This window comes from Anser anser (genome assembly GCF_964211835.1).
Source record: "Anser anser genome assembly, chromosome: 5".
Lineage (NCBI taxonomy): Eukaryota > Metazoa > Chordata > Aves > Anseriformes > Anatidae > Anser > Anser anser.
Window position 1 is genome coordinate 41,054,535 of NC_139725.1, and position 21,732 is coordinate 41,076,266.

Below are 21,732 nucleotides of genomic sequence, written 5' to 3' on the forward strand. Positions count from 1 at the left end.
ATAACAATAATTATGTCTAAAGACAACTAGCAAAACTTATTCAAACTACTCCCCATACACCCAGAAGCAAAACAGAGCAAGAGCTAGCTTTGAACGTCAGGGTTGGTAGAAGACTTGCTTATGCTGTGCTTTCACAAGAGAGACTCCATAGTGGAAAACACCTAGCCAGCTTCTGATAGTTTTGACAGCTCAAAATGAATGGGGAGAGTCTCAATTGCATGCAGAAACCTATACATATAAACTGTGTATAAAATAATGTAGCGTATGCATGTACAGCTGTGTGAGATATTCTAGTAAGTTTAAGTGCAGCCTTACCATAGGCACAGAGCAGGCTACAGAGAAGGAGCTTTTATTCTCTCACAAGTGTTAGTAGGGGTGTAATTCTAGTTTTCAGCCAAATGAGTTTTGTGACAATTGATTTAGCCTGGCTGTTGCTACAAAACTTAGTAATAACAGAGCATATTGTAGAACCGGTAAAATAGGTCATAATTAAGTAAGAACTCTTATTATATTTATGTATAAACAACTTATTTGTATTCATAGTGGATTGTCTCTGCAAATCTATTCTTGTCTCAGAGCCAAATAGAAATTTAATGTCATTGTTATGTTTAGGTGAACATCACACTCTTATATTCCCCTCTGTTTGGCCTTGAATAAAAATCAGAGCAACAATAATATAAATGGTACAAAAGTAGTCATGAGCAGTAGCCCATCTGTACTGGACAGAATTCTACAAATCAATTAGATGGTCATAAAAAGCTAAACAGATGTGGATGAATCAACTGTGGAAATAAAATGGATTGAACTCTTGCATTTATTGTTTATGTATAACCCTTTTTAATAACTAAGATGGGTAAATTACACTAATTAACCTTTAAAAATTTAGATGATTTCTAAATAATACCTTTAAACAATACCTATTCTTTTCATTGTTACTTGTAAGTGTTTTGTCCATGACAAGGCATAGTTTCATTAGAAGATCTACAGAGGTAGGTGTTTAAATGTGTGTTGTGTCCCCCCCCCCCCCCCCCATCACCAGACTTTTTACAATGAATACTCCCACCTCTCCCCCATTAAGCCCTTCCCTGAAGTCAGGAGAAGTCACATGCACTTATCCCAGCAAGCAATGGCAAGAAAAATCATCGTTTGGAGACCTGAGTTGGTCTCACTGCTCTTGGGTGGGATAGAGTCTCCAACAGGACGGTAATCCTATTTCCAGCCATAAGAGCCACCTACCTGGGCTAAAGCAATGCTGGCAGCAAACACAAGGTGTAGGCCAATGTTTTTTGGGCAGGCTGACTGGATACAGACAGTTCTCAGCTACTTTCTGGCACCTCTTGTGGTAGCAAACAATTGTGAGAGGACTATATGGGTTTGTGTTCAAAACAGGGTGGCTCAGCTTGTGTTACAGCTGAAAGTGGTTTGTTTTTTTTCTCATTGCTGCAAATAATTTGTAATCAACCAAAAGTGTGTTTGACTGTTTCTCCTTCAAATAATACATCTTTGGCATTCTGGGGTTAAAATTTCTCAGTGGTATTGTAAGGTCTTAATTAAAACAAGAGATAAGTTATGTATTTAAAAAAATAAAATAAAATCCAGTACCAATCACAACAATACATTGGATGGAATGGTGAATGGTTTGAGTTTCCTAAATTACTGATATTACCTGCTGATATGAGGGCTGTTCAAAAGGGTACTTCACTTTTGGGTTTATTTATTAAAATCCTGCACTCAACTATAAGAAATTAGCCTCCTAGAGGTGAATCACTCCCTACTCAGGGGAGCTTGCAGCAAAGAAACCAATCATGCACACATTGCAGAACTGCACAGTAACACAGGATCAAATGCTTCACTACATCTCTTGTGCAAGTTGCTAAACAGCAATTGTTCAGCATTCCTCAGGGGGACAAATGTTCTTGGCTTAAAAGCAATGCTTAGACTTTGTCCTCAGATAATTAATGCCAACTTTACAGTACTGTAGGATTTTATTTATTTATTTAACTGGAAGCCTTTGCTAACTGAGGTGGAGTTTGTACCGTAGGCTATGGGACTCTAGGAGAAACCTGGGAAGATCTCTAGATTAGCTTCAGGTAAGCAAAAGTCCTTGCAATTCTTGGTTGGCTAGAGATTTGTAAGTGTTTCCTCCAAAGCATGCATCTTGAAAACATCATGACAAAAAGATGCAGTTTGGTTAATGGTCTTGGCAGGCTGAAATACTTTGCAGTCTCTCTCCAACAGGACCTACCATGGTTGTTCTTTCAGACAGTTTACAGCAGGATAAGCTTTTTGGTGTTGACAAAACAGCTGTGCACTAGAACACTAACCCCTCCCTAGGTAAGTCAGTTAAGCAATACTATTCCTAATTACATGCAATTTTAATATACAGATTTGACATGTGTGGGAAATGCTAACAGAACTTCATCTGAACCTTGTGGAGTATCATCCCACAATAGATTGTAGTTATGTTCTATGAAGGGATTCCCCAAAGGGGAAACCTACACAGAATTACCATCATGTAACCCAAATCCTGGTGTATTTTGGCTTCCACTACATTAGGCATTCACACTGTCCTAAAAATGAATCCATTTTCTTACTCTTGCGTGACTCCTATAACAGATCTCAGAATCCAGCTATGGCATTCTAGGCTGACTGATGTCAGGAAGTTTTCTGCTACTGATTATGGGGAGAGTGGTATCGAGACCTTTCCCAAATGTCCACATGTTGAAGGCAAGACAGATTTATTAATTATCAGATAATCAGACAGATTATCAAGAGCAGCCTGAGAGGAAAATGTTGTATGAAGGAAGGTATCCTCACTGCTGTATTGCACTGCTGGTGCTCTAGTTAGAAAATAGTACTTCAGTATCCCTTTTTGGAACAAAGTGAGTAGAAATCAGTCCACTATCAGTAAATAGATCTTGGTCCAGGTGGTGAGACTGTTTATGAGATGATAATAAACAGTGCCTCTGCTTGTGCTTCACTTGTGGTTATGTTTCAGACTTTGGCTAACACAACCTCACCTACTGGTACCATGGTGTTTCAGGCAGAGGAAAAATAGCTGAAATTATAGTTTTGGAAAACTAATAATGCAAGAGGTCTCTCATTCTACCTCCCCTTTGTAATGGGGTGCATGGAATTAAGTAGCATATCTCTTCCTGCAGGAGTTGTCCTTATAAAATTAGTCGTATATGGTAAAGCCCAGACAGAAGGCAAGCAAGGATAAACTGCTAAGACCAGAACAATGTTTTATGTCCTCTTTATCCATCCCTTTATGCATACAAGTGGTATACACATAGCAGAGAAAGGGAAACTTCCAACAGGTTGGAAGCCCTCTGAAATCTGCAACTACATCTAATGTGCAACTTAGAGCAGAGAACATCTTTCTAAAGAATATTTATAGTACATGCATATTGGCATTAAGTGCACAAGAAATTAACAACTTGAAACCAAAGAATGGCAGAGGTCTAATAACAAAGCAAGATGAATACCTTGACATTTTTCAAGTGTATCTGTACCATTTATTTGACAAAGTATATAGGGCTAATAAATTACCATCCAGAGTACTTCTGCTGTTGCCTCTTTAGCTATTGTCTTGTTATAATGCATCTTCATTATGCTTTCAACCCTTAACTTATGTTGCTGCCATCTTAAGAGAAGGAGAATCCCATGGCAAGAGATCTTTCAAGTAGCAGGGCAATTCACTATAGAAAAAGCCACTTTGAAACTGCTAATGCAGTCTTTTTGTAACCAGTCTCCCCTGAAGAAATCAGCAGTGTTTGCAATTTATTCCAAGAACTGACCCCAGATGAAGACTTAAGGTTCCCCCTGTATGTGTGTATATACACATAGAAAACAAATACATACGCACTTGCTTTAATGTTAACAGCAAATAATTTGAGACAAATCTTGACCCAGGTTAGTCTCCTCTATGGCTGTGCTCTAATTTTCCAGAGCAAACTGCATAGTGCAAATGCAATAGAGTTAAATACCATGTCCCAAGTGTACTTGAATTATGCTGCATGTAACTAGAAGTTATTGCTTTATAAAAGTTAAGTTGCTGCAGTCATCCTCCCTGTCCCCAGTTGTAACTACCACCTCACACCACTCTTACAAGCACCACCATGTGAAGTGTGTGGTGCTGGGCCCATTTATCTCTGCATTACACCCTTTGACCTTCCAGATCTTTAGACACAATACAAGGAAATGTATTGCAGGGAACACCTAACAGTTACCTACTTGAGGTAAAAGCTGCAACTGAGGGTACTTCTTCACCAAAATACTCCTCTGTATGAGCTGCTAGGGCTTAGAACAATGGCAACAGAGTGTAAACACAAGTAGCCTATGTCTGATGCTGTATTAATTTGTAGCATACAATCTGAGCAATGGTCTTATGCACAGGCAGGTCCCAGTCTTCAAATTGTGAAAGTACCTCTTTGTACCTGGTGTCGTATTTGATGCAGTCATGACTGCCTGGGGCAATCTCTTCTGCGGACATTAAGGATCTGAACAGATAACTGTTGTAGTGTTTCCTTTCCTAGAGCTGGGACCAGACCTCAGGCAGCTTAGTTACCCACCTTTGTTGATTCACTGACAGAGAAGCAATATGTGTATTTGCTACAACAGATCTTACTCTAGATAAGAGCATTGAATCACAGAAAATGCTTGCTATTCTTCAAAGGGCAGGACTGTCCAGTCAGTGCTGTTCATAACACCTGTCACAGCAACTGATAAAGGGTCATCAATAGTACAGCTGCTGTAAGCAGAGCAGTTAAAGTACACTTCCCCTATAAAGGCTCCCTCTGTAACAGCTACTTCTCTTCTAAAGTGGAACAAAGAGACAGCAAATACACTAAAAAAAATGGCATACATAGAAAATGGTTTACTCAAAAACAAATAAGCAATGATAATCACATTTCAGCATGTGGTCAAAGGTCTGATTTTTAATATAAACTATACACCTAGCATCCATGCTTCTTCAGTGATATAGACATGCTTATGGAAGGAAGGGAAGCTGGTGCCTCCTAGCAACTCCTCAGAACCTCCTCTTGAACAGTGTTTATAACAAAGTTAGGTTGTTAGCAGGGTATAAAGTTTTAATTCTTACAGGGCACTGAGGAATTGAAAAAACAGTTGTCTGTCTCTATTTACACAGGCAGGATTTCTGTAACCATCTTTCTGTTTTAAATATGGCAAAAATGCAATTTGCTGCTTTTCTAACAGCTGTGAAAACAGTGACAAATATGGCAAAAATGCAGATAAATATGCATACTGCAAATTTTGTAATACCTTTTTTCCCCTACTAAGACAGTTTACTTATGAGGAAGCATTTCATTTTATTTCACAAGTCTCTGCAAACTACTTACATGAAAAATATTCAAAAGATAGCCCTTTTGAATACTCAATCACCAAGAATTACATGTGAAGTGTAGCTTTTGTATGGAGGTTAAGACTTCCCACATAAGAACAATACTGCAATCCTCCTTTATAACAGAAGGGAACAGAATATTAGAATGCTATTCCTAAAACATTCTTCATTTTAAAGTAACTATTTCATTCATAAGATTGTTTTTAAATGAGTTCTTCTGAAAGCAAGCTTTCAAAATCATCCAAAATGAGCTTATATATGCATGCTTTGTTTTCATTGCTAAAGTCATCCTTGATGAACACTACTCAGGTCCTATGGTTTGGGTTTGTGTGAACCATGATGAAGATTCTGAAAAGACTTTTTTTGAATTATCGAAGAAGCCGCTCAGCCTCCTTGCACTTGCTTTCCTTTGTTTTCCTCAGTAATGCCTGTTTTATAGCATTGATCTTTTCATCAAGTTCAGCCAACGAATAGTTCTGCTGAAAGAACGAAATAAAAAGTAATTATTTACATCTTGTAACTGCTAGAGCAGTGGCCTAGCATTTGATACTTGAGGTCATTGCATATTGCACTAAATGACAGAAATACTTTTGAAGAATTGTGTGAATCTTGTCTATGTCTAAAAAAAGAATGTGAACTTGAAAGAAACTGACGATCCTAATCATGGATCAATATATCCATACTATTTCCATTACATGCTTGCTTAATCTGTTAACCTAAATAAATAAATAAAACACTGATGGTAAAAGACTGGATCAGACTATCTAGAGCTCACAGAACTCAGCTTTACAACTCAAGTAATTTATTTTTCCCCTGTTGCCCAACATCAATCTCCTTTGTGTCTGTATAAAGTGACATGTGTTTTGACCACCTTTTACACATAAGAAGAAACGGTCATCATCAATTTCATAAAAATATTTTACCCTACAGAAGACTTTTTTTCTGGCATAAATAAACCTACTTCCTCAAGCCTTATATGGCCCACATCCCTTTCTAAGTGTTCTCCCCAGTCATCTGTCTTCAAGCATTACTAGCAGCAGACTGTGTTCCAATTATGGTACCACTTCCGCTAAGGAGAAATTCCCTCTTGTGTTGCTGTCACTGGTAATGTATTCTCTGATAGTGGTATGAAAATAGCACGCCTCACTGACTTAAGTTTCTGTCTGCTAAAATGTCAGGTCTTGCTGCAACACTTTTGCTGAGACAGCAATTTCCACTTTTATCGTCTCTTCATAAACTGATAAAGTAATTTAAAAAAAAAGATGACAACATTACTAGGAAGGTGATTAGAATTCACAAACTGCTTGTTACCCCCAGCATGATTAGAATCTATTATAGTGTTATTTTGCTCCATCATCTTTCTAATTGTTGAAAACATCAAGTAACCCAACCCTAGTACAGACTTGTGAAAGACTCGTTTCATTGTGACATCCATTAACTTTTTCTCCATCCTGCCCTTTCTTTAGCAGCAAGCTAGCCCATACTGATGCAGCTATTTTTGAGAAGTCAGACGTTTGCTTGGTAAAACTTCTGATTACTTCTCTCTCAAAACATCCTAAACTGAAGGTAAACAAAAGTTAACAACACTTACATGCGGAGGTTGAACCTTTCTCCTCTTGCCAGAACAGCTCTAAAGAAAAGACATAATCAAAACAGACTTAATGTTGAGTTGACAGAGGACATTAGTTCAGATAAGTAATTGCGAAATCTACAGAGCCTGTAACTATGTTGACAAGAGTCTTAAAAGTACAGAAAGAATTGTGACTGCCATTCCATGGGTTAAAGAAACCTTTTTATAATTAAGTGTACTCTGGATCATGAGAAATACCACTGGAGAGCAGTCAGAAGTTGTTGAAGCTTCTCCATGCTTGGCAGCCAACATATTCACCATCAACTTAACTGGAGCTTCCTTCAGTAAAAACAAAAATCAATATCCAGCTTTTGAAACCATCAATATTTTTCTCCCTAAGATTCTCCTGTATCCACACTAATATTTAAGCAAACTTTGGACAAAAAAAAAACCCAAAAAACTAATTCCTCCACAAAACTAATCTTGCCTCCGTAACTCCCCCCACCCCCTGGTCCCCATAATAGAGATGATCATAAAGTAGTTTCCAAGGAAATTTCAGCATATGAAAGTACATGTTTTTTAACGTCTACTTTACAAGAACTTGAAGGAATAACCTTACAGAAAAAGGACTTTATTGGTCTCTACCATGGAAAAAAGTGAAAAAGAATGGTATTGTTGCTGTTGACTTTTAAATGCTGACTCTTCTTTGACTGGTCTCAAAGGAGAATATATAAATTCAAATATGATCAACAGAAACTGTCTTATTGATTATTACATAAGGAAAGAAGGAAGAGCAAGATACCAGATCAGAAATTTGTGCAGCCATGCAGAGCCTCATGTAGAAAAAACTACTGTTCTCTTGCTCTAATCTCCACTAGCAAATGAAGGATACAGCCCACTACTCAGAAACAGACAGAACTCTGCCTGAAAACCAGCAACAAAGAAACTGAAGTCATAGAATCATATAAAACAGACAATTTCTAAGTGGTTTACCCTCTCATCCTACTGGAACAACTATTTTATATACCTGATCTTTAGTAATCAGATCATGTACAGAAGCCCAAAGAATTGCAGCTGATTTTTTAAGCCATTAATGATTTGTATCAAGATCTAAACTTTAGTCAATTTTCTTGTCATCAGAAACACTTCATATTTTAAGGGGACAAAAAACAAAATCCATCCTCTATAAGACAGTTCTTACAAACTAGTTAAGCTCAGGTAGCTACATTTATTTTTTTTCAAACAAAAACTGTTTTCTTTCAAATGAAAAATTAGGTAGAAATACGACGTTACGGAAATGGTCCCCGTGAAATGTAACTATTGTACCAAGCCAGAGTTGTCTACCAATAGTATCTGCACTCTAACCCGTTATTTTTCTGTACATCAAACATTCAAGCACAGAAGCCCAAAATCCATTTAGGTATAGTAAAAGAATGAAAGAATTTCTTACTACAGATTGAAAATATTCAGGAGATAGTCCTTCCAGCTCAAGGATTTTATCTTCAAGCTTCTTAATTCTCTGATAAATATCTCTTGGTACAGGACCACCTAAATACATCAGTACAAATAAAAAAAAAAAAATCAGGAAAAGCACTTGAATAACTTTTTTTAATTAAAGACTGCAAGTTTTGACTTTGAGTCCTGCTACCAACCAGCAGCTGGAACAAAATGAGTGGATGGGAAAATAAAAGGGAAGTGTAATTAACATAAATCACAGTAAAACCTGGTTGGTAAGCCGGTACAATCCATGAAGCCAATAGACAACTTTATGGTTGAAACAACAACTCATGGTTGAAAGAATGTCTCAGAAGGCCCCCAGAACAACAAATGATCACTTTTACAATAGCAAACATGCCAGATGCCACCTCAAAACAGACAGTGACAACAGGAGGGTGCAGACAGGATGGCAAGCCACATATCAATTCAGCTTTGATACGTAAGATTGAAGTGAAGGAAGCCTATCTCCACCAAACATCAGAGAGGCTAGGGAAGAGGTATGAGTTGTGCTTGACAAAGAACAACATTTGCCTGGGTATGGATGGGAGAAGTAGGGGTGGGAAATGTGTATGGAGGATGAAATAAAAGAGCTTTAAAACAAACAAACAAACAAACACCACCACCTAAACCCACTTGCTGTTGGCAGCTATACTACAGAAGCCTGGGCTTGTTTCCCCACATAACAAAAGTGATCAAAAGATCACCTTTAGAAAGCATCTCATTTATGCTACATAGTATTCTATAAACTGAAATCACTGTTTATCAAAACTATTGGGTATTCCAATTTGAATTGGTTCTGATCAGTAGTGACAATCAAGGCCTTTGTAAGCTTTTTCTTCTCTTGCCACCTCTTTCTGTTTATTTCTCGGTCTGTTAGATAAGACATTTCTGTTCCACAAACTAATGTTGTCGAATTTTTTCTTTTTTGCCATTCATCTATTTCCTCACTTCAAATAGACAGTTTTTTAGGTACCTTCTCCCTCAGTTCTGCTCTCTATTTGTCACTCAGCAGCTACTAATTAAATTCAGCAAACCTCTCCTTCTTCTTAATATTGCTGTCTCTTAATTTAAAGAGCAGAGAAAAGAACAGTACTAGCACTAAAAGAAATCGTTCTGAAAAACAACTAGTAAGTCAAGAACACCTCTCAGACATCAGAAATGAAAGCTAGGGAGCAGTTAGCTGAGGTAGATTACCTGCTTAAATGAATACTTTTTGCACAGCTGCTGGGGAAGTAACAAGTTATCTCACGGCCTTCCCCAGAAATGCTGATTTGGACAGGAGCTGAGCTGGAATTACACACTTTCATCCTCTTCCCCCCTATACTGTATTTTAGCTTATTCATTCCTTCAAATAAAATTATGCCATTTATTTATTGTAGGCACAACCTTGAGGCAAGGATCCCTCCTTAACTACCCCTAATTATCATCCCTGATATGCATTAACTCCAAAGCTACTATATTTGTAGCTTTAATGCCCACCAGCCACTTGCAAATTCTATTTCTACACATGAAAAACACCTTATTTTTGAGATAGTGCAGCTAAGTATCAAGCTCTGACTGTTGCCTCAACAGTATCAAGGAGCATCTACTCTCCTCTCTGCCTGAAGACTGATGCAGTATGCATTCACAGGAATCTAGTGGTCTAGTCACTTATTCACCATACTCTAGAAAATGGAGTGGCATCTATTCAGTTATTTAAAAGACAAAAAAGTCAGCATGTGCCTGCAGTGTGATGTGTACAACACGTGTACAACATTAAGAGGTAAGGATCTGGATTTCTACTCTCTTTTGAAAACACTTTCAAGAAAAATACAGATTCCTCCTTGATGAGTACTCATGGATTTGAATTCTAGAAAGCCGGGGCTGGGATGAGCTACTTTTTAAGAAATCAGAAGCCTGGTGGCTAGAGCATTTATTTTAGTGAAAGGTGTGGACTCATGTCCATATGGCTAAAGGAAATTATTGACAAGGAGCTTCACACATTCTAGTAAACGGACTATCACAAGCCTCTCAGATAACCAAATTTCATGAATCATCCACTTTTAGGAAAAGGTCTCAGGTGGTGTTTTGGGTTCATCCTATCCAGAACCCACAGGCTGTCCACAAAGCAAGACTGAGTCCTGACCTCATCTTTTCCTTTTCAATAGGTAGAAGTTAGAAGGACTGCAATGACTGTGGAGAACCTCTATGTCCAAATTCCAGACTGTTTTAAATCCCACTGAAGTACTTCTCTCTCCTTGGCTACCACTTGAAGCTTAAATTTATTAACTCAGCAACCTAGTCTGGACATAAATCTGGGTTCCATTTTCCACATAAGATCCTTAATATTAGGTTGTAGTACTTGGGGGAACTAAACTTTTCAGTGGATCTAGCCCACTGCTTTTACATTCACAGAGCTTATAGACTTGCCCATTTTTAGTACAGTAATAACTGTAATACAAACTGGCACACCAATGTCAAAATTAAAACGTAGCACAAACCTGTTTGTAACCGTAAGTGTGCTTCAATATTTTGCAATCTCTCCTCAACAGCTTGGTTTCCACAATCGTGAATGGGTACACTGGCTTTGTGACTGGACCCATGCGCTCCTTCAGATCTAGTCTGAGGCCCATACGTATTTACTACCCTAGAAACTAGGAAAAGAAATTTAACACATATGCACATGAAACATAAACATATGTACAATTAAAACAAAAATTGTTGTTAAACAATTAATATGTCATTAAAATGTGAAAAGCTGTGTTAAATCTATTTCACTACTGTCATATTTGAAGGGTCCCTCACACACTGAGATCAAAGGTTTGGTGGAAGTCCTTATTTTTATATATGAGTAACTAAACTAAACAAAAAAAACTAGCAGTTTATATTTGCAAAGGAAAAACAATCATGCATTCATGCAGTATGGCAGTATGAAGAATTTGTCATCAGCTGCAGATGAATAGCAGAAAAATAGGTATCTGTCAGTAGTTGCACGTGTGGACCGTTGTGAATGCAAAGAGTTCAGACCTAATATTACAGAAAGCACCAAAAGTACATGCAGTTGAGGGAAGATGTACGACCAGAAGCACAGTCAGTTTTAAAAAAAAAGACTACTGAGAGAAGTTCTTAAACAAAGATCCTTAACTTTAACTTGCTTCCCCATCCACTTCTTAGCTCATGAGACCCTTTAATGCTTATACCTAGCATTGTGCTTCACAGTATTTTTCTGAGTTTTTCAAAAATGGAAGAGAGGATTACTTCCATTCTTGGATTTTGTTTTAATCCCAGAGTAACCTGTGTACAAGCAATCTTTTATAAATAACTTCTGCTAGATAATCATTTCTACACTATTTAATCTTTTACAAAAGATAGCGCCATGGTAACTTTGTTCCCCAACTTGTCACTTCCCATAAATTTGTCTCAGAACTTTCACCGTGTCCCCAAATTATTTTCTAACTCAATATAATTATAATGATTAATGGAAAATAAGAGATTTTTTTTTAATCTCAATTCCTTAACTGGACTGCTGGTTTCACCTTAGAAAAAAAAATGCTATGAATCGTACAGCTTCCCTGTCATGCTTTATGTTTTGCATCTTTGCTTTCAGACAATGACAACAGGCTACTTTGTTTTGGTATTCAGTGCATAACCAATAGTCTAATGAGGAAGTTACGGGATTGAAAACCTTGGAGACGCAAGGGAAGATCTAGAAGTATTCATTACAGTCATAAATTAATTTAAGTTTCCATTTTTAAGCACTCTGTAAAAAGATTCTAAGCCAAAATTTATCAGTACTGTTCTGTCTTGACTCTCTTAATAAATGGGTATTAAAATAGTTGCTTACCCTTTATATGGCTTTTAAATCCAGGATAAGGTGTGAAAATTGCATCTGTTCTGGCACAGCTATTTTCTAAATAAATAATAGTAACAATAATGAAAAGAGTGAAATCCTAATTGTGTATTTATAATTTTAAATATCAGTTTACAGACTTTAACAAATCTAATTAAAATTTTTAATACAACAGAAACATCAGAAATAATTCATTCATTCCATAAACACTTGCTCATGAATAATTTTACACACTTGCATGGATCAAATGGTTTTAACTGGAGAAGTCACTTATACGAATGTACGCACATATATACGTGTGTGTGTATATATATACACACACACACAGAGGACCAATTTTTTTAAAGAAAAAAAAAAAACACACTTGTTACTGCACTCTTCTAACTTGTTCCTTTTTTCCTGCACAGAAGTCATTTCCTTGCATACCACTGTTGTTCTGTTTTTATGTCCTTTCTTGAAACTGTTTTCCTCGTATTTTGGACTGGCTTAATTTACTCATCAGCATCCTATTTTCACCTTCCTGCCATAAAAATCTACTGTACAGGCCATCTTAGTTTATTCAAATGTTTATATTTAAATATCCGTTCATATACACCAAAGGTTTACAAGTATTTTATTATGGTTGAACATACAAAGGAAGATCTTGTCATTTCTTCTGTACTTAATTAACAGTTTTAGGAAGCAGTATTTTACCAGCTAGCACCTTCTACTAGACTGTAGATGTCATTTTCATTCCAAATAATATTCAAAGAGTTAAACTCTCTTCACGTAAAACTTGTGGAACAATACACTTTGATCTCTAAAAGGATTAAGTACATCACAGAGACAATGCACATCTGGGTTCACAGTTACTTAGAAAATCTATGTCTCTTTACTACTTTTATATACATAAGTGTCTTCACCGTTAAGATGCATTTGGTTACACAGACACTGATTGTACTAATGGGATCCAGCCTAACAGATGGATTTAAGACTGATCAATTGTGCAAGGTGGTATATTAAAAATACCAATAGCATGAGTTACATTGAAATAAAAGAGTTAGTTATTCCAAGTAGCTTACAATTCACAATGATTAAAAAAAATATTTCTTTGTAATGCTTCAACTAGCATTAAATTAACTTCAAATATGTCGTTCCCAAGACATTTCTGAATTGCAATTCTGTTAACTTTGGAAGGAACATCTAGCTAAAACACTGAGAACTACAGCTGCAAAAATCATCTGATTTAAAATCACAGTTTTTAAAATGAATACAGTAATATCTGTAATCTTTCCGTATGGAATCCATTAAACACTGTCATCCAGTAAATAGTATTTTTTGCTTTTTTGGTCCATCTGGCAGCATCTACAGTGCACATGCATGTTCTTAACTTTAAAGAAAAGTTACTCTTAAAATAAAGTTCTGTTTTACATATAGAATGGTATCTTAAAAAAAATAATAAAAACAATAATAAAAAAACTTAAATTGCTATGAAGATTAAAGTCTGGCCAGCCAGTTACCTTGATTACAATCAATAACATTGCAAAATTCCCTGACATTATTTTCATTGATCTCAGCTTGTTTCCTCTCGATGAAGGCTGATATCCGCCTGTCAATCTGTAGGTAATAAACATGATGGCATATATCTCTGTCATTCTTTAAATTTAAAATTTAGATTTTTTTTTTTTTTAATTTAGGCAAATCACTTACTTCTGCTTTTCCAGCTTTTATTTGGACCACCTCTGGATCAAAATTAATATGAGCATCCTTCAGATCTCCCAAGTCATAACTTGCATACTTTTCTTCAGTCTGAGAGTTATCATCATAAATATTTAAACTTGTTTCACAAGTTTGGCCTTCTGTTTTACCTGCAGGTTCAACATGACCTATACCTTCCTCTTTAATCAATGGCTGGAGTTTTTCTAAAAGAGGCTGAACAAAGAAAACGGTATGTTATGGTTAAAGGGGAAAAAAAGAAAAAAAAATCTAGTACTGTTATAATTTCTGAAACAGACCAACTGAAATAATTTTAGGAATTGTAACATCTGCCTCTGACAGAGAACATTAATTAAAATTAAAATAAAAATCTATAGTTAGAAATACTACACACATCATGATTTTGGCCTTTTTGACCTGCGTCTTTTAGAGATTTGTATAGGGAAACTCACAAATTTCTGAGAAAATCTGTCTGCTACTCATCTGTTGGTAGCTAAATCAAAGCTTCAGTCGTTGGCACCAATGCCACTTAATTAACATGTCATTCAAATGCCTACTCAGAACAGTAAGGCTTACTATTTTTCCTTCTTAACACGAAAGCTAATGCTTTCACACTGTAAAGCCTTTACTTTATCACCACAGCACTACATTCTCCACTTGAAACTGCAGTTGCCCAAGTGAATGAGAGAACACGGACATGAAATATATAGGTATTATCCAGAGCACATGCTTTTCTTGACATGGTTGATTATCTACTTAGGTCATGAAATTAAATGAGAGAATGCACTTACATTTGTAGCAGCAAAATAAATGCTTATTATTCTACTGCAGTAACTCTTACACGTGATGTAAAACAAGACCTTGCTGTATATAGAAAAGTCACATAACCCCTTTTTTTTGTTTTTACCAGTTTCATCTAATCTAAATTTTAGTACTTCTTTTCCCTCTGGAAATCCACAACTCATTTATTTATTTTTAAACACATGATTTTTGCTAGTCATTTCCTGAAATGGAATATATTTCTCCATTCAACTGTAAGAACACCACAAGTAATTTTTATTTTTATTTAACTCGCTTATTTTCCCTTTGTGTTTATTGCACCAAAGCTTTCTTATTTCTGGGAAACATGAAGGTTTTTTCTTATACTTGGAGCGAAGTGTCCTGGTTCCAGTTAGGACAGAGTTAATTTTCCCTCCTAGTAGCTGGTAGGGTGCTATGTTTTGGATTAGGATGAGAAGAGCGCTGATAACATGCTGATGTTTTAATTGTTGCAGAGCAGTGTTTACACCAGGCCAAGGACTTTTCGGCTTCTCACTCTGTCCTGCCAGCGAGCAGGCTGGGGGTGCAGCAGGAGCTGGGAGGGGACAGACCCAGGACAGCTGACCCAAACTGGCCAAAGGGGTATTCCATACCATCTGACGTCATGCTAAACAATATATAGGGGTGGCTGGCCGGGGTGGGGGGCTGGCTGCTCGGGGATAGGCTGGGCATCGGTCAGCGGGTGGTGAGCAATTGCATTGTGCATCACTTGTTTTCTTACACATTATTATTATTAATACTATTATCATTATCACTATTATTATTATTATTGTTATTATTATATTCCTGTCTTAATAAACTGTCTTTATCTCAGCTCACCGGCTTCACTTTCCCGTTTCTCTCCCCCATCCCAGAGAGGGAGGGGGGAGGGTGAGCGAACGGCTGTGTGGTGTTTAGCTGCCAGCCGGCTTAAACCACAACAGAAGCAAATACAGAAACTTCCTTTTTTTTTTCACCCTCTCAGAACTACATACTTGGAATAATTCATTGACTAGCTGAAAGGAAAACAGGTATTCAAATCCCCACCTTTTACACATCAACTATCAAGGTCAAAACACTGTTCAGTTACCAGCTGACCACACGCTCCCCACCATGCAACTGAATTCTAGACACTTTTGACAGGGTTGGAAAGTTTCAAACAGTCAAAAGAAATGACAGTAATGGTGACTGGCTACTTGGCAAGATGAGACATTAATGTCAAAGAAATTACTCTTTTAAAAAAAAAAAAACCTACGCTGAAAATATATTTAATTGCAGTAAGACACTCCAGGATGTGTCATGCTGGGATAATGCCACTTCTTGAACCACTGAAAGCACTCCATGAGCCTCAAAACTCACCCAACGCATGGAATCATTATCATAGCATGACACACACCTGCCGTGTCTTATTGCTTAATTATAACCCACCATAGATGGAAATGTATCACATTTACAATGCAAGTCTAGAAATCAATGAGGCTGCATTTATTCAGCCTGCTCACCTACAGTGGCTATTCCCACCACTAATCTGAAAAATCTGCGAGTACCTATGAAGCATACCAGGATCTCAAGTGTATAATACTTGTGAACCCTTTTTTGTTGAACATAGCAATAAGATCAAAACAACTAAAATTTTACAGTTTAGATAATGTAACTACATCCAGTTTTTGACCACTTTAGTCAAGTTGAATGTGTCGAATGAAATGTTTACCTGCAAACATAAAATATGCTGCTGGAGCGCACTAAAGAGCAATGTTGGCTGAAGTGCTGATGTGCTTTGAAGCTTGCTCCAGTCGATTACAACTTTCACGATATCATCTCCAAGGTTAAGCTTCAACAGAGCAAAAGAAACACCGCAAAAAATATGTTATGTTGCGCTAATGTCACAAAAATATGCAAGAGTTCTACAGGACAACAATTACACTCAATCTTATACAGATCCCATTTTTAAGTGGGGATACGGGATAAGTTTGACATTAATTATTACTAAAATGGCTTCCATTTTCAAAGTAAGATCATATTTGTAGAGTATGTTAAAAAAAATTGAAAATCCTAGTTACCTAATCACAATTTTACTGTGTTAATTTGAGCTTTAACTTTGGTCATTTATCTATTCAATTAATCCTTGTACTAAAACATACTGTTTTTGTTAATCACTCAAATCTTTTTTTAAACATATGACAGAACCAGCAATAGAAAGAAACACACACCCAGGGTGTCAGCATCCTGTAAATCCGTGTATTTTATTCTTACATGTGCAAGAGTATATATCAGCCAGTATGAATAAGGTCTTGATCTGCATCGTTTGTACTTGTTGCTAATCCAAAGCAGGCTTTACATTGAGATTAACAGTGTTAAAGTCTTTACAAAATCTTCAGGTTAAACAAACTCTAGACTACACAGCACAACTGCCAAACCTATTTCCAAATCACGGTTTCCCTTTATACACATTCAGAACAAAAAAAAAAACAAACAATCACCAAATGCTATTGTCTTTGCTGAGGAAAGCCAGCACTTAACTACCAAAACAATAAAGAGAAATACATGTAGGGGATCTGAAGTTGTATTCTATAAGCCAAAAATAAAGTCTGACTTCTTAATGCAAAGCTGATTGTTAATAATCACTAATGAATTACATACTTCTACACACACACTTGTCATATTTGTTACGCTAAAGCTCTTCGCACAAGATGTGGAAGTGACCAACACTTTCATTTTCCTAAGCCAAGCAGGTTGCTTTCCAACCAGACAACCCCCAAGTGATCTCCCAGTTTACAAATACGGATAAAACTCTTGTTTAAAAATCAACAGGACCTACAGGTACCCTGTTACAGATGCAGAATTCCCAAGTCTGCATATTAGTACATGTAAAAAATAAAAATAAATAAAAACATTTAGGCAGATGATGAAATTGACCTTTAACGTGGTCTACAAATGGCTACTTCCAACAGCATCAAATATTATGGATACATACACAGAATGTGTATGTACTTGTTTCCTGATTCCACCGCACAGCACATTAGGAAACAGTGAGAAACAAACACAAGAATGCTTCCATTAAACTGAAGGCAAATCAATAGAATACTATATTGCTCTACATTAGTTTCAAAACCAGGCATTACCATAATAACTTTGTATGTAAAGAACTCCAGGCCTGAACCTTCGTTCTTTAGTCAAAGAACAGTCTCATTAAATCCAGTGTTAGATTCAAAATCAATTACATAGTAAAAGAGATGGGAGATCTACTGACCTTTAAAGAAAAAACAAAACAAAACAAAAACCACCTAGTGGAATAGTGAACAAATCTGCATTTTTTTCTATGCACTACAAAATAGCAATTGATTGTATCATGCTTTTTATCTGGCTAGATATATATTTTAGATAATTTTCACAAAAACTGTTATTGTCCATTAATTCTTAATCTGCAAAGGAGGCAGAGAAAGTAATGGTTTAGGAAATAGTAGTTTTGAACATCTTAGAGAAACAAGAATGCATAAAGAATTTAGTGAGAATAAAACTTTACCTTAAAAATTAAACAACTGTGTGTATGTGATCATCTGAAGGGCTCTATCTGAAGCAAGAAACTTCCTAAAGTTATAGGCTATATTATAGTCCACTGACAGGGTAAAAAAGGTGTAGATGCAATCCATTGTAACAAGACAAAATATGAGTCCTACTGTAATTGTCTAATAAGTCTCCTTTTTCAAAAAGGATCAGCTGATGTGTGCCTTCATATCATACTGTGTAGCTCCAACCCAGGTGGTTCAATGTGCAAAAACATTGCAGCTTCTGACTTAGAATAATATAGCAATAAACTCACACGCAGTTTTTAAGCAAAGAATAAACCCCTCCTGCAACCAAACATGTTTCAAATACAGTGCAGTTAGTTTTCTCATTGTTTCACATCCTTCTACCTATAAGAACTGTGACAAGCAGCCTTGTAAATTCTGTGATTTGATAACTTCAAAGCCTTCATAGGTTTACAGCCGCACGGTCTCTTCTGTAGCAGTCTACAAGAACGTAAGTTATTTCAGCCCTTTGAAAGTGTTTTTATGAAAGACACTAATTATCACTCGGGGCTTAAAGAACTTGGCAGTCATCTTGGTTTTAAGAGTTGTTATCCCCAGATCTCCTCCTAGTCAATGTGCTGCAAGTCACTGCTCTAGTAAATAAAAATCCTATGCCAGAATGATTCCTGTTTACAGTGCAAATGGCTAGCATAAATCTAACTTAAGCTACTGTGACAAACTGTGATAGACTTGGCATATGTTCCACCTCTCTAGACAAGGGAGGAGACCAGCAGCTTTAGCCAAAAGTGCAAGATGGAATACTAGGGTGGGTAAGCTAATAATACACCATGGTTAAATCTAACAGAACTCAAGCGCTGGCAAACAAGTGTAACTGGACAACAGGAAAAAATCATGACTGAGCAATTAAAATTGTCTCTTCAGCTAAGATAGGCCAACCAAACCCTACCTGCTCATAGTTCAATGCAGCTTACAGTAAAATGGGATTGTTTAAATTGTCATGGAAAGAAAACACTCCAGACACCAATAATGACAATTTTATTCTGCACCATAACTACTGCTGCTCAACTGAGGGGATGCAGCAACTCTAACATGAAGCTATCTTATTGCCCCAAGACATTATTCATCACCCAGCCCCAAACCTTCAATCCACTGTCTAATTTCAGAAGTGTAAGTGTGCTTCTACTGCCTTCACAGAGCTGCATACCTGCTTCCACAGTAGAAAAGGATTTAATCTGTAAAATATTTAGCGTTATGACTAAGTTGTTACTGAAACCTTTTCTGGACATAGTCATTGGCAACCTGCTCTTGGTATTCCTGCTTGCGCAGGGGGGTTGGACCAGATGATCTCCAGAGGTCCCTTCCAACCTAAATGGCTGTGATACTGTGATAAGGGCCTTCCACCACTACTGTAACATCTGCTAAATAATTTAGCACCACTATAACCTAAAACAGGTGATTCAACCTAACGTACCACACAGCAAAGCCACTCTTAAGCACTTTGTGCCTGATTATACATTATTACATCAACGCCAAGATCAAGCGTCAAGCTCCTGATCATTTATTGTCATTCAAACTACAATAACTCTTTGGTAGCATTTCAACTCAGAATGCTCAAATTTTAAGAGACCACTACTAGGCAGCACCCAGCTTCTCACAGGCGAGGCTGTCCGCCAGACCCCAAAGCTCTCAGCGCCAGGGGATCCCCCCACCCGCCCCACACTCACCTGCCCCGCCAGCCCGACCAGGGAGCGCAGGGCGCTGCTCGCCACCTCCGAGGCCGCCAAGTCGGCACCGGCCCCTGGAGCGCGGTCGCCGGCCTGGAGCGGGCTGGGCGCTGCCGCCGCCGCCATGACGCCGGGCCGGGCCTGGCCGGGCCCCGCCGTCAGCGCCGTCCCCGGCGTCGCTGGGCGATGACGAACGCCTCGGGTGGCCCTGCCGCCAGCCCCGCCCCTGCGGGTGATGGACGGTAGCGTCAGCCAATCGCGGGCTGCGCTCCTGAGGCGGGCGCTGCGGCTGTCCCGGGCGGTGCTGAGGGGGACCGGGCTACGCAGGGCTCCTCGGCCAGCGGCTGGGGGCGAAGGATGGGGCAGCTGGGCCCCCGGTGGGGAAGGAGCCGTAGGTCGCGCAGTTCTGGTCCCCTGTACCACAGGGAAGGAAGGACACCTGTGCGTCCACGCTGTGGTGTGGCCTGCAGTGTCCAGCTCCCCAGCATGTTAAGCGTATGGGTTCCCCAAGTCTGAGGAAACTAAGAATCCTAGAATTATAAAGGTTGGAAAAGCCCTCCAAGATCATCTGGTCCAACCATCCCCATACCACTGGTATCAACCCCTAAACCATGTCCATAAGCACCAGGTCCAACCTTTTCTTAATCACTCCCGGGGATGATGACTCCATCACATCCCTGGGCAACACGTTCCAATGCCTGACTACTCTTTCTGAGTAATGTCTCTTTCTGTGAAATGTCTCCTAATTTCCAACTTGAACCTCCCCTGGTGCAACATTAGTCCATTCCTTCTTGTCCTATCATAAGCTAGCTCAGCTTTTGCTCCTCTCTTACACTTCCCTGGGACCTTTAAGCTGTTCTCAGCTCAGGTCCATTGCCACTCTCAGATAAAAGACCATCTCAGTTTTTGCACAGTCACAAGTGTGTTTGGCCAGTGGCATAGACTCCCCTCTGTGTGCTGCTTTGGCACCTATGGTATAACCAGTTTTTCAAGCCTGAACTGCAGCTACATCCTCTCCCTGCAAGGTCAGCTTGTCCCCTTGCCCTTCTTTTTGCCTCCTTGCTCCTTCAGGTCCTTAGCTGCTTCCAAAGAGCTGTCAGCATGGGCACGTGGCAGGCACTTCTAGCAGTGCCTTGACTGAGTGCTCTTTCGTGGAGGGAAGGACGTGTGCTACATCTAAGTATATCAGATTAGTGCACTCGTTTCAGCTGTGCCTTGACTCTTCAGTTTACAACAAGGTTGTTTTTTCACTAGACCACAAGGAGCAAGTTTCTCAGAATACTCTGTTTATAGGGCTTGCAAAAATATTTGCTCAAACACAGTCTCAACTTTTTTTTTAGGACAGTAGGAGTGCTGACAAAGGTTTTCTTCATGATGTTTCCTTTCATTGCCTAATTTTGATCCTTTAGCCTTCATACATTTTCCTGTTCCCTTCCCCCAATAGCTTTCCTTTAGAATAAGTTGTTTCTCTTGATTCTTTTATCTCTTTCTATCTCTTGAAAAGGATCTTCCTAGGTGTATGAACAAATTCTCATTCTCTCATATAAAGGGAGACCACATAGCTGTGCAGCATAGATCAGTCTTGACGTTTTTCCTTTCTGTCTATCTTGCACTTTTCATGCCAGTTGTAGTAATTCAGAACATACATCATTAGTAAGAAGGAATAGAATGTTAAGGGTAAGAGAAAATCCAGACAAGATGGACAGAGGATACCCACTGATCAA

The 21,732-nt window shown here is 38.2% G+C and overlaps 1 protein-coding gene across 2 annotated transcripts; it reads right to left on the reverse strand.

The window, feature by feature from the left end:
* Nucleotides 1–3,495: 3,495 nt before the first annotated feature.
* On the reverse strand, nt 3,496–20,202 carry MBIP (MAP3K12 binding inhibitory protein 1). Of its 2 annotated transcripts, none has more exons than XM_083837741.1 (9): nt 20,009–20,202; nt 16,466–16,585; nt 13,951–14,172; nt 13,761–13,857; nt 12,256–12,321; nt 10,913–11,065; nt 8,386–8,483; nt 6,957–6,995; nt 3,496–5,841 (listed from the first exon to the last, which is right to left on the reverse strand). In XM_083837741.1, exons 1-9 carry the CDS (start codon nt 20,132–20,134, stop codon nt 5,734–5,736), a joined length of 1,029 nt encoding a protein of 342 aa, XP_083693867.1. In that variant the 5' UTR covers nt 20,135–20,202; the 3' UTR covers nt 3,496–5,733. The 2 variants fall into 2 exon arrangements, with proteins under 2 accessions (XP_083693867.1, XP_083693866.1); XM_083837740.1 differs by having other exon boundaries at nt 3,496–5,844; nt 20,009–20,199.
* Between the last annotated feature and the right edge of the window lie 1,530 nt (nt 20,203–21,732).